Consider the following 12,500-nt stretch of genomic DNA (forward strand, 5'->3'; position numbering starts at 1 on the left):
TGCCATCCATGAATGGAATGGGTCCTCCAATCCGGCTGCCGATCGGTTTCATAATCTTCTCGATCAAGGGGGGGGGGCCCTTCTGGTCTGCCCTGGGGTCTGCTGAATTTTATCGCGACTCATCGGAAGATTAGCCCGTGGAACGAGTGCTGGACGCGAGAAATTACACCGCGATGATCCGATTAAGGAAATTTGTTTTCTATCAACCAAGAGGCGATAGATATGAAACCGTCAACAGGACACAGTAGACAGGCGTCCCGAGGGGGGGGGGGGAAGGAGAGCGAGAAACTGGATGGATGGATGGATAAAGTGACACAAGAATTGCGACGAGAATGCTGCTCTGCTCTGCCCAGAAGCCCTTCGGATATCATGTCTGAAAGGCGGGCGGCCAGATTCGTATTTTTTCCAAAAGCTGTCACGTCAATCTCGCGGCTAGCAAAAGGGGCAAGAGATGACATTGAGGAGCGGCGTGTGTCGGTCAGTCACAGGGAAAGGAATGTTTAAATGAGACAGGGGGGGGTGGAAGGGGGGGGGAAAGAACAGCATCGCAGCCACAAATTTCTGTAGAAAACACAATCCCAAACACACACATACACACTACACACAAAGAGACAGAGATCGTGGAATAGAACTTTCTCCTTTTTGCTTCTTCTACCATTCTAGAGCGCTGGCCCGGACGAGCATTGCGACAATAGACATCCTGGTCAACTGGGGCCTGATGTCGGCTACCGGCAGGTAAATGTTCCTCACATTGTTTACTAGCAGTCGAAGAGCAAACGCAAATGAAGCAAATCAAATGGCCATCGAAATTGCAGCCACTGAACACATGGGGCGAGTGTCCGATCGGATTTCTGCTCCAATTGCTGATCGTTCACTGATCGCACGGCTGAAGACGGACGCCACGCTCGATTGGCTGTCAGCGTCTGGTGGTTGCTTGACGTCGTAATTTGCCCTCGGGAATAACTACTCTCCCCCCCCCGATCCGGGTTGTCGATGAAGTTTGAAGTTGAAGCACCAGGGAACGTGAATTATTATATTTACTCCAAATGACAGCCACTTGCGATGTTACTGCATCGAGATGCGGAGCGATTTATTAAAACAACGCATGTCATAGCTGTCGCAGGGTGTCACTTAAGCGGGGAACATCAAACAAATCAAACTGACGGGTCTATACTGTTCCGCGCGTGGATGCTGTTCTCCACATCACGGCGGACGGACAACGACGAGCTGGTAGAATGGTTAACGGAAAGAACGGAGTGAAGGTCGGCCTGTCCCGTGAGGTGGCTCAGATGATAATCGTTGAAATAACCGCGCATCATATTGTCAATCAGAATCTGTGTCGTGAGCTCTACATGAGGGCGGAATCTTTTACCAGGATTACCGGCTTCTTGCACTCTATTCTTCCAAACAAACGTCTTCAGCCGGTAGTGCGACTTGATGAAACCTTTTTGGAGACATTAAAAACAACAACAACATTTTGGAAAAAAAATTTCTCGATACAAAGGAATGACTATTGCTTTTCTTTAAGCCTAAATTTTAAACATTTTAATTGTAGCTTTTATTTTCAAAAGAAACTATAACGGTTTTAGTAAAACAATATGTTGTTATAACTGATACGGAAAACAATCTGAGTGGAGACTTAAAGATTTTAGATAAATTTAAATAAGTGTTGAGCATTCCATTCCTGATTAAGTTTTTTTTAAATAACTGCTTGCATTATCAAAGCTTGACAGACGATTCTTCTATTCTTTAAATCCATCCCTATCTGACTTCTTAATAGCCATCATGCATCGAAAAAGTTACCTTTGGCTGCACAAAACCTTAAGCTGTCTCGTGCTCGCCTACGCTATTCGTTTGCAGATGACGCACACACGTCGATATTAAGTAATTATCCTTTCCACAACGAAAACGGCATAACGTGTTATTAGGTCTTTAGCAAAGCGCCTTCATCATTGTTCAGATAATTGACGAACTCTTTTCAACTTTACTTTGTTTTGTCTAGAGCGATGGCGTCGACATTGGTGTTTTAATATTGATTGTATAGTGCTCGAAAACTGTCAAAAGAGAAATTATTTGTTCTGCTTTACTTTTGCTTGTTTATCGGATTTTTACACATGTAATTTCAAAACTTTTTAAAAATGTTTCAAATATACGTCAAAATCGTTTTTGATGTTTTTTCCTATTCTGTTTTTATAAAAAAAATATTGCACTCAACTAACAAATGGACGTTTGATGGTTATTCGATGAAATCTGTTACAATATTCTGTGTCGGGCTAACTTTTAGAACATCTGCTGGATTGATATGGCTAGCAGATTGTGTTCCAGGATTGTTCACCTGAGAGCGACAGCTTATCCTTGGCCATTGTTCTCACAAACACGCGGCTGCCTCAACCTGTTGATTTCATCAATCATCGGGCTGAAAAAATCTAACATTTCTTGCACCCAAAAAGAAAAACAAAAGGTACCGCCGATGAAAACGTCCGAACGCCTTTCTTCTCCCTTCATTTGATTCTTTATTTTCGCTGTCTCGGCATTGGCACCCCAGCATCCCCGGCATCGAGCAAGCTGTCTAATGTTTGCCACCATTTTCATTTTCATCTCGGAAAACCGCTGCCTGATTGCTTTTCTCGCCCGTGAACCATTCACCATCCGATGCAACGCTCCTCCGGTGCTCCCAGATGGAGGTGTTATCATGATCATCATTTAATTAACGAACGGCCAAGCAAGGCGGAAGGATGAAAGCACACGAGGGCACGAGTCTTCGCGGTCATCCTTTTTGAAGAAGCCACGAGACCACAGCGGGAGACCACGAAAGTGTCGGTCAATTTCTTTAAAATTTGATTTAAATTTTTCGGCCCACCACGGCCAACGGGCCGGTCAGAGGAGGGCGGCAGAGGGAGCTGCCAACTTGACGCGATCACGAGCAGACGTGATGACGGTCATCAACGTGACTGTGAGAAATTTAATTGAAAAATGAAGAGAACTAAAGCAAGTCAAGGGCGAGCAGGCAACTAACACGCATGCCCGTGACAGGTGCTTCAGGACAGAATTGATTCAGTTAGCCCTTTTTTTCTTGACCATGGACGACTTCTTCAGGACATTTGCGTCGAAGTCAAATCGTTGCTGGACGAATGGTGAAATGTTTGGAGAACAATCAACACCAAAAAGGTTTTCTGTTGCCACCACGAACTACATTCCAGTATTGGTGCTAGAAAGACGAATTTACTGACAGGAATTCGATATTTTGGGTCTTGTTTCAAAATGTTTGAAGCAGGCCAGCATTCCTTCACCACCGAATAACACTCAACTAGCCTCAAAAACTTCGCGCTAGACTTCCGGCACTCTCAGGAAAAGCGCATTTTTGGGCGGGCAATGTATAGAATGCATGCAGCTCTTTCATAGCTTCAGAAATGAAGCTGACCTCAAGAAATGAAGAACGAAGACAGCGACCGAGTGCTATTGGTACCGTCCGCAAACGGTCGATGGTTAGTCAATGGAAATGAGATATGAATAGGCAGAGCAAACAAAACTCATAAAACCGGTCATCATTGGCACAAAAGGCACAAAACAGAATCAACAAACCAGCGCGTCCTCCGAAACTGTGCAGCTCGCGCAGCTCGCCCCGGGAGTAATAGAAGTGGGAAAATTTAATTAGAAGCTGTGAAAAGGTTTAGCACCTACAAATTTACGAGCTTGTGTTGTTGTTGGTTTCAAACCCTCCTGCCTGGCGCGATTCTTTTGGGAGAGAAAATAAAGGTTCCATAAAAAAGAAGGAAAAGTTGAACGAAGACGAACGGCGTCAAAGCGTAAAAAAGATAGACGAGCGACTGGTTACAAAAATATGTGACAAGAACAACGGCAGCGGACAGACAGATGTAACTTCCGACTAGAAATGGAAGAATGAAGTCGGTGTTTGAGGAAGGAAGAGCGCGAGAGAGCGAGAGCCAAACCGTTTAATGAGAATCAAATAGAACGTGGCAAATGGATTGGCAAACGATGGTTGCTTGCTGCGAGTGCTTTCCATTCTCCATTTGTTTCATTGTTTTTTCTTCCTCAAACACAACCAACACACGATCTATAGCCCTATTGATATCCGTTTGATTGTCTTGTTGGTTCCGATGCTTTCAGGAGGGTGTCACGGATCCACCTAGCGTGTCATCGATCAGCCGGCTGCTGCGCGGTGGTGGCATTGAAGGAGGACGCAAAGATGACGACGGCCGAAAAGACTACAGCATACACGGAATTTTGGGTGGTAAGTAGTATATGCTTTACTGTAACAGAACATCGAGCTTCCGGCACGAAAGACGAAAGTCACTAAGCCGACCTAGCGACTTGGCTGATATAATCAGTGTCGCAATAAAAGCTGGCTAACGGCATGGTGACGGCCTTTTTTTTTATTGACGAGCACGGTGTTTGCCTTTTCCTCTTTCACGTGGATGGTGCGGCTGTCACAGCCTCTAACGAACCCGGTGCACATTACTCGGCTCAAAAAGTGACATCGTCAGTGTCAGCAATAGGTTGCCCGCTAAATGACTTCATTTAAACATGAGGTACCGGCTGCACCAGACAACGGATAATCCGCTGAACCACAAAACTAGTTCCGCTGACTGGATGGCTGGCTGGCGACGCGCTGACGATGAAAATGCTGTCTCGTGGCGTGGCTTGGCGTGGTGTGGCGTGGCAAGCGGCAGGGCAAACGATGAAACGATGAAAGCCGCGTCATATGCGAGATGACATTTCGCGAACTTCCACACCACGTCCGCGCCGCGTGGCCTTGTGGCAAATCAGCCGCTTCTCCGGCAGTACATAGGCATTAAAGATCAGTTGCCCAATCACCCGGTTCGGTTCCAAGCGGCACGGATATCAGTTTGTTTTTTTTTCTCCTCTTTTTTCCTGTCCTCTGAGTACGTGAACGAACGGACGAACGAACGAACGAGCTTGGCTTGGCAGCCACGTTTGTCGTTTCCAATGTCAGCATCCATGGATGGCGCATGAAGGCACAAATCACTCGTTGCCTTGCTGTAAACACGTGAATCTTAGAACGTAACTTGAAGCCAAATTGAGTTTTCGCACATCGTAATGCAGAGACTATTTGATACGCATCCGATAGGATAACTTTCAGAGAATATCAACAACCAGGCAGCAATGCATTATTCTATAAATGTGCCTTCCAGAATAGATATAAAATAAATCACTGCTTTTAAATCGGTGAGCATCAACCCCGAACAAGTCAAACAAAAAAATTTAGCTTATAAGAAACACAAGCCGTGATCCCTTTCAAACATGCATCTGAGTTAATCTTGATGGTTAAGGTTTTTTTACATTGATTTTTAACATTTTTGAGAGTACTGACTCATTCAAAAACTTTGTGTAACTTTTTTGGATCAATCAAAACAAAACTGACAAAAATCTTTACGACAAAAATTAACGCTTCATACACGACTCAATGCACCTCGCTACTTAAGAGCGTGTTCGGGAAATCAATGTTTTGAATGTCAGTGCTCATCGTAGCATAAAATATACTGGAGCGATCGATTTGAAATGTTAACCACATAATCTGTAAACTATTTTCCTGGTTGCCCAATGGAATTTTCATAAAAATTAGAGATCCTCTTTTAAAACAATTATGTGAAGCTTGTATTTTTAGGCAAATTCGTTAATATAACACCTTTTCCAACTTCAAAACGCTGCCAAAAATGTAACAATTGGAAAATCAACAAAATTATCTATTTAACGAATATCAATTTGTATGAACCATCACCCGACTAAGATTGATACCGAAAAAAGTACATTTTACTCGCAATTCTAAATTTGATGCATCGGATGATGTTTTGAACAAATAACTTTCCCAAAATATAACTAAATTTTCCTGAAAAACTGTAGTTCGATATGACTTTTAGATAAAAAAAAGCAAGTTGATTGGTTTCTCCACATAAAACAACTTCAATGAGCCATTTAGAAAATACCACATAAAGTGGGACCTAAATGTGGAAAGATGTTCCCGAAAATAGGAAAAGCTTGCTCGATTTCAACAATCAATAGAATTGATTGAAAATGCTTTAAGCTACTGATAGATTTCCAAACCATCTGGCCATTGGTTTTCAAATTCATTGATGAAAATGGGCCATTGCCGCAAAATCCTTCAAAACATTACCGCATCCTCCGGACTAGAGGAGAACAATTGGAAGCCGGCAGTGTTGAGTAATTGTTGTGACTACTTTTGCAAACTGAACCATTGTCCACCTGGCTCTAGAGCGGCAGCATATACACGGAGCACGGAAGATCCATCCATGTGAAGGGTTGCTGCACAATAGAGAAACTGTCTATGCGCCTAGGAGTCCACCAGTATGTTGTGTCGGGCGAGTCACCTTTGCTGCACCAGTAACACACCAAACAGTTGATGCATGAAATTTATGCAGCATGTGCCCTGTAGTGACCATAGCGCTTTGTTCCGTACTCTGCATCCCTGCAGTGCACTTTCGATGCCGACAACCGTAGACGAGCAAAACGGTGCAAACCATTTGCCTCGACCAAGGGGGATCGGGTGGTCGATATTCATTTTGCATAAGGACAAATCGATCTGAGTTGTTTGCAGGAGGTAGAAGCATCAACTGTTGTGGCCGGCAAAACAAAAAGCGCTGCCTTTTCTTCGTACCGGATGTTTTAAGCTAACGCTGCTAAGGTCAACGGGATGTCCGGAAATGGCGTGGTCAAAGGTGCAGGCGGAAGCTGCGGCTATAAACACCGTGACAAAGTCCATAGTAGAGCCACCTGCGAGCCCGGATGGAACAATCCTTGTTACACCATAACCATCGCAGGAGATGGTCCCTGGTCGTCACGGGCACAAGGTTCGAGGCACGTGAGTCAAGGTCAGTTGAATGTTTCCAGAGAGTTATTTGCAATAGAATAACGAACCATCTGCTTCTTCCTGCAGAGTGGGTTAGTGCACTACTACTCAATACATACCATATTTTACCAACAATAGAATGTTTGCAAACATGTTGCAAGTGTGTTTGATTCCTCTTTTTAACTGCTGACATTCTTCTTTAATAGGATATTCTTTCCTCCCATTTCTTGGCGTAGCCCATTCAAACGTTGGCACATATCACTGCCAAAAACATAGTTTATCAAAAGTTTATCTTTGTTTTGTAGATCTATATGTATCAGAGATATTAAAATTGATCCATAAGGCACTTAGGGGCACAACAATAGAAAAGAGACGGAAATAGTTACGCCTCTATCAGTACAAATGAAAATTTAGGATGTTGTGTTTATAAAAATTCTATACTATAAATGAGAAGATTAATTGTAATAAAATATGTATAAATGATAAAGGAGGAGATGCAGGAGTAAAGAAGTAATGCATATGAAACTATTTGTATGTAGGAATGAATCCTAATTGGTGTAGGATTAGTGAATGCCCCCTGATGAGGGTAACATCAAATAAGTTCTTGCATATGGAATTGGTGAGTTAACAGCTTATGATTTGTTTTTAAATACAAATATTTGCATTATTCATTACATAAAAAATGATAAAAATCGTCTCACTAGTTGCTGACCAACACAAAGAAATCTCAATTTTCAATATCAGCCTCGAATCAAAACGTAGCTGGGGAGTTTCAGTATGTTCGAACATGTTCTTTGGGGCGAAACATTTGCATGTCTATCGATTTCGACATCGGCGTAAATAGTCATAACGATCACATTTGCGATCGCCCGCGCATTTGCTCCATTACTATCCGCATCAATCAATTTAAGTTTTAAGTTTGATCTTTGCCGACTTTCGGTAGCAATCTTTGCTGACAAACACTGCCCATTGTCCACCTAGAGGACACTGTTCGTTGAGGCCATTGTAGACAAAAAGTAGAGCAGACCCTTCCTTTCCAACAATCGAATCTCGATGTGCGAGAGACGTCAAACAAGAAAATGGTGGCCACTGTCGTTGTCCCAGCGTTTCAGTCTAGTCTTTCGGTGTTTCGATGCTGCCTACATTCCTCGCTTCTTCTTCATCGTCTCAAACGCTCCAATAGACGGTGGGATGAAGAGCCTACGGCCTGGTTTCCGCTTTCAAGCGATGATTTGTGGGATTCCATTCTACCTTTTCCCCCCGGATTCAACGGGGCTCGGCCTCTTCTCTTCGCTGCTCTACTCTGGTGCCACCGACGTTGAACCATTCTGGCATTCTCACTCTCGCTCCTCAAAAGCCACCCGGGAAGGGTGACAACAATTAAAAGGTTGTCGTACAACATCATTTCCCAATTTCCCTGGACCGGCGGCAATGTGTGAAGTCTTTGATGTGTTGCCGCCATCGTATCGCCACCAGGGAAACCGATGGGCAGCCAGCGACGGTTTCGGGTGCGACCTGACACGAGGTTCGTCCGAATGCGCGACGCAACAGCGGTAGACCACCAAACCACCGAGCGTAACGCGTTAAAACCGAATCCCAGGATCAGATGCGCAGGCATCGCTGACAGTAACCTGAGACGGCACGGCGACAAGCGAGCAGTTTGGCTTGTGGTTCACCAAGTTGTGCGGAACCATATCTAGCGGAAAGGAAAGGATACATTTTACACCGCCGTCGATCGTCCCGACACGTGGTGCAGACACTTGGAACACACATGAAGACGAGGGTTGGAAAGCCCCTGACTATTTCATGTATTTTGATGTTTTTTTTACTGTAAAATAACAAAAATAGTTAAACAACGCCATAGATCGTAACACTCACCATCGCTGGATTGAAATCCACTAACGATGCTTGTTGCAACAAAAGAAAACGATGTCAAGTGCATGGAGCTCCATCCGAACAGGTAGCCGAAACCGAAGGAATCTTCAAACAATTGCAATTGTTCCCACATCCTTTCCGTTCCCATGGTGACTCATGGCATCGGTTGCCCCGGGTTGTTATCCTACTTCGGCGGATGATCCGTACCGTCTTTGTTCGATTTTTTCTTTCTATTTACCGCAAATTTGGATCACTCCTTGCAACAAACAAAAACAGCAACATTGGCCACTGGCTAACAGGGCAATCCAAAGAGTACGCTCTCTTGCAGTAGCGCAAGGGCTTCATGTGTCCCTAGAGTGTTTCCAGCATCACCCCCGGGCCCAAGGATGCGTGAAAGTCAAACATCATAAAGGCGATCCATTTTCTGGCCATCATGCCGGTGTGGCCGCACGCACGGTACGGTGCGGTTTTTCGTTTCATGTTCCGGATTTCGGTTGGCCGTGGCCCAGTGGCAAAGCGCCCAGTGATTGTGGTGCCACTGGCTTGTGTTCGGTTCCGAAAGACCGAAAGACCGGGCCACATGACTTAGGGCGACCTTAGGGCGGTGTGTTGGCCATGCCGTTCCCACTCTCGGGCGAACAAATTACTTGTCATTTAGAGGAGAATAGGAGCTGAGAATGCGGTCTGAGAAAAGGGAGAAAAAGCGTCGAGGACGGCAAAAGGCCTACATGTTGCCTTTTTGATGTTGAGATGCCGGTCTGTCCTGTCCTGGCGGCCAGGAGAGACGAACAGGTCGTTCTATCACCGGGGCTGGTACACATTTTTCGGGAGCTTGACTAGGCTCCGCTGGTTTCACGCTGGATGTGTGTGAATTAATCACGAACCGCGGCCTTCGAGCTGTGAAGTGTCCGCGCCGCCTTCCGTGGCCGCGTTCCGTGTGATCGTTCGGTTATCGAGCAATGCGATGAGTAAGCGCTCGGTCATTAATCTTGAAGAGGATTTCAATAGCCACGCCGGGCACCTGCAATATCGACCAAAAACCTAGCGGTACTCCAAGGACCACGAGCCCATCTTACAAACGCTACTCACAATAGAACGCACGCAACACTCTCACCACGATGAGTTCTCGTTTCGGGAGGCCATCGTCCCGTGATAGAAGAGCTGATGGTTCTTGAATGTTTGTAACTTTATGAACGCGATTAAAAGATTCCGTGCATGTGTGAGAAGTTTTAACAGGATACTTGCTAACAGTGCCGTTTGGTTCTCATCAACCGGAGCCAAGTTTAATTCATTAATTCGTAGTTCATCGAATCCTCCCATTAAAACGAGCCGGCACGATCTAAGCATTTTTGCCGCACTGAGATATCCTCAATCATTCGAACTTCGTGGGTCGAAGAATTTCTCTGCTATATCCTTGCAGGCACTGGATTACAACGTCCCGCTCTCGGCTTCGAGCTGCGGTGAAGAAGCTTTTTCCCGTTACTAATGCAATCGAATGCTTTCCTCTCGCCTTTGCCTTAGTCCTTTGTAATGCCGTTCTTCCTCCTGGACCGAATCGCGGTGTTTTTTCAATTTCCTGTGGCCTGGCCTTAGCTCGCCTAGTCTCGTGTTGGTCCCTAGGTGTAAATCCATTTACCACATGACGTTCCATTTCCGCGCCGATGGTGCTTTTTGTCGGATCATGTAACGCCTCCTTCATTTCGACTCTTTTTCAAGGACCTAGAAACTCGCTGGTGATGCCAAAAAGGCCACATCATTCATGATGCTTGTTTTATTAAGGGACAAAGTACAATGTGTTATAAACAATCAGCTAAACTATGTAAAGAGTGTGACTATGCTAAGTAGCTGACATAATTGCAATGTACTGCAAAAAAGTATTTAAGTGTCTTGTGAATCAAATTATTATTCATCTGCCACTTTTTGATTAGAATATTGTTCACAAATGGTCCACTATGTCCTAAATTCGAACAGTAAGTAAGTCAAATGTACCAAACGCGATCACTGTCATACAATTAATCCTCTTCCGTTGTCACTCATACCATGCAGTGCCTTCCGGAAGCAAGAAAAGACCATCAAAAGTCAATGCGCACCTGAAGTGCCTCCGGATCCAGCAAGTCTGGTGCGTCCTCGGACTGCCGTTGACTTCGTCGGCTCTATTCCAAAAAGGTTCTATTGATCGCACCGACTGATATTACACCTATTTGTGGCCTCCTACTCAGCCGAACAAATGAGGCTGAGAATCCTTTCATAAAAGAATCCGGCCTAATAAATGAGTGTGAGTTTACAGCAGCTAATACCGCAAAATTGTACCCAAGTGTCAACCCGACACAATGGATCACATGATACCGAAGCCAATAAAGCATGGGCGGTACACTTCAAAAGACCTTCCTTCGGGTTCCTCGCACGCCCGGTCCTTACGATCGCGTACAGGAACGTATGTGCGCCGGTCGGTCTGTCGGCACGGTCCCATGGTCAAGACCACTGAACAGAACCGACCGAAAACTAAATGAAGGTACTCGTACTCCCTGGCGGCGGTGGCGGCGTCGACCGCGAGCACCGAAATGAAAAATTGGTAAACGAAACCTTTTAGCCTTATTATAATTTATTAAGGCGATTCCAGAACCGTCAGACCTAGTGACGCGCTTGCTGGTACCATTCGTCTGCGGCCCAGGAGAGTGGGCCTGGTTCCCCAAAAAAATGATGTGATTGCGCCGGGAGGATTGGAATAAGCAGCAAACCGAAAAAAAAGCCCATGCCCAACAGCTATCCGCCGAAGGTGCTAAAGCGTCACTGCGGCGGCACTGGCCACTTCCTGCCGACCCGCTGCACTGATTACTGAAAAATGACATTCGATATCCGATTATGACTTCCTTGCTGTTTCTCGGAATGTTTACGACCCACACTCCCTGACGGCTCTCGACGGCACGCTCGTAAACCATCGTCATCAGAACGAACCGTGGAGTGGCGAGCCTCGCCCGTACAGTAAGGATAAGCTCTTGCGAAGCATCTGACTTGTACGAAGTGAAACACATGCCCATTTCCCAGGCGGCTGTCTTTTCCGGCCCTGACTGTTTGACACCGTTGGTGGAGCAACTTTTTGGAGGAAAACCTTCGACTGCGGGAATCGCTTTTACCTCCAACATCGTACGGCATTGTAGAGAGGTGTTTCTTCTGTTTTCTTCTGGTTGCATTTCAATGCTCAACATCTTTTTACAGCCGCGTGGCACGCATTCATCTCGCATTGCCTCAATTTTTAATGCCTACATTTTATGCACTTATTTGTAGCACATACATATTATGCATTTAGGCTCGTTTCTTTTTGAAATTTCTGTCTCATTACAGCATTATTCCTCCTGGCTATGAAAACCAAACCGTTCGCTTGGTTTTGAACAGGGATAGAGCTTACTCACCAAAATTGAGTTTCCAAAAGATGTTCAGGAACCTAGTGCGGCCAAGTACTTAGTCATAGTAAAGAATACTGTAAGAATGCTAGAATAGATTAAACGTTTTAGATAAATGTTAAAAAGGATCTTATTCAATACTGGTAAATTTAATGAAACGACTCATTCACCTCATTTAATTTTATAAAAAAAATGATCAAGGGAGTTTACGTTTTTCAATCCAAAAATTCCATTTATTTTTCAACAACCATAACATTCACCAATCTCTATCTCTTTCTCTCTCTCTCTCTCTCTCTCTCTCTCTCTCTCTCTCTTTCTCTACCTCGTTCTGCCCTCTATTGGTCACTCTTTCATTTTCACACCCTGTCCCTCTACGT

The 12,500-nt window shown here is 44.8% G+C and overlaps 1 protein-coding gene across 1 annotated transcript in view; it reads left to right on the forward strand.

Moving 5' to 3' along the window:
• The window catches only part of LOC126576954 (protein gooseberry-neuro), a 22,427-nt gene that overhangs the window by 6,871 nt on the left and 3,056 nt on the right, over window positions 1-12,500 (forward strand). The window contains exons 3-4 of the mRNA XM_050238275.1: window positions 664-735; window positions 4,129-4,252. Coding sequence (XP_050094232.1) covers window positions 664-735; window positions 4,129-4,252 — 196 coding nt within the window. The remainder of the gene's footprint in view (window positions 1-663; window positions 736-4,128; window positions 4,253-12,500) is intronic.

This window comes from Anopheles aquasalis, chromosome 3 (assembly GCF_943734665.1).
Source record: "Anopheles aquasalis chromosome 3, idAnoAquaMG_Q_19, whole genome shotgun sequence".
In the NCBI taxonomy this organism is placed as follows: Eukaryota; Metazoa; Arthropoda; class Insecta; order Diptera; family Culicidae; genus Anopheles; species Anopheles aquasalis.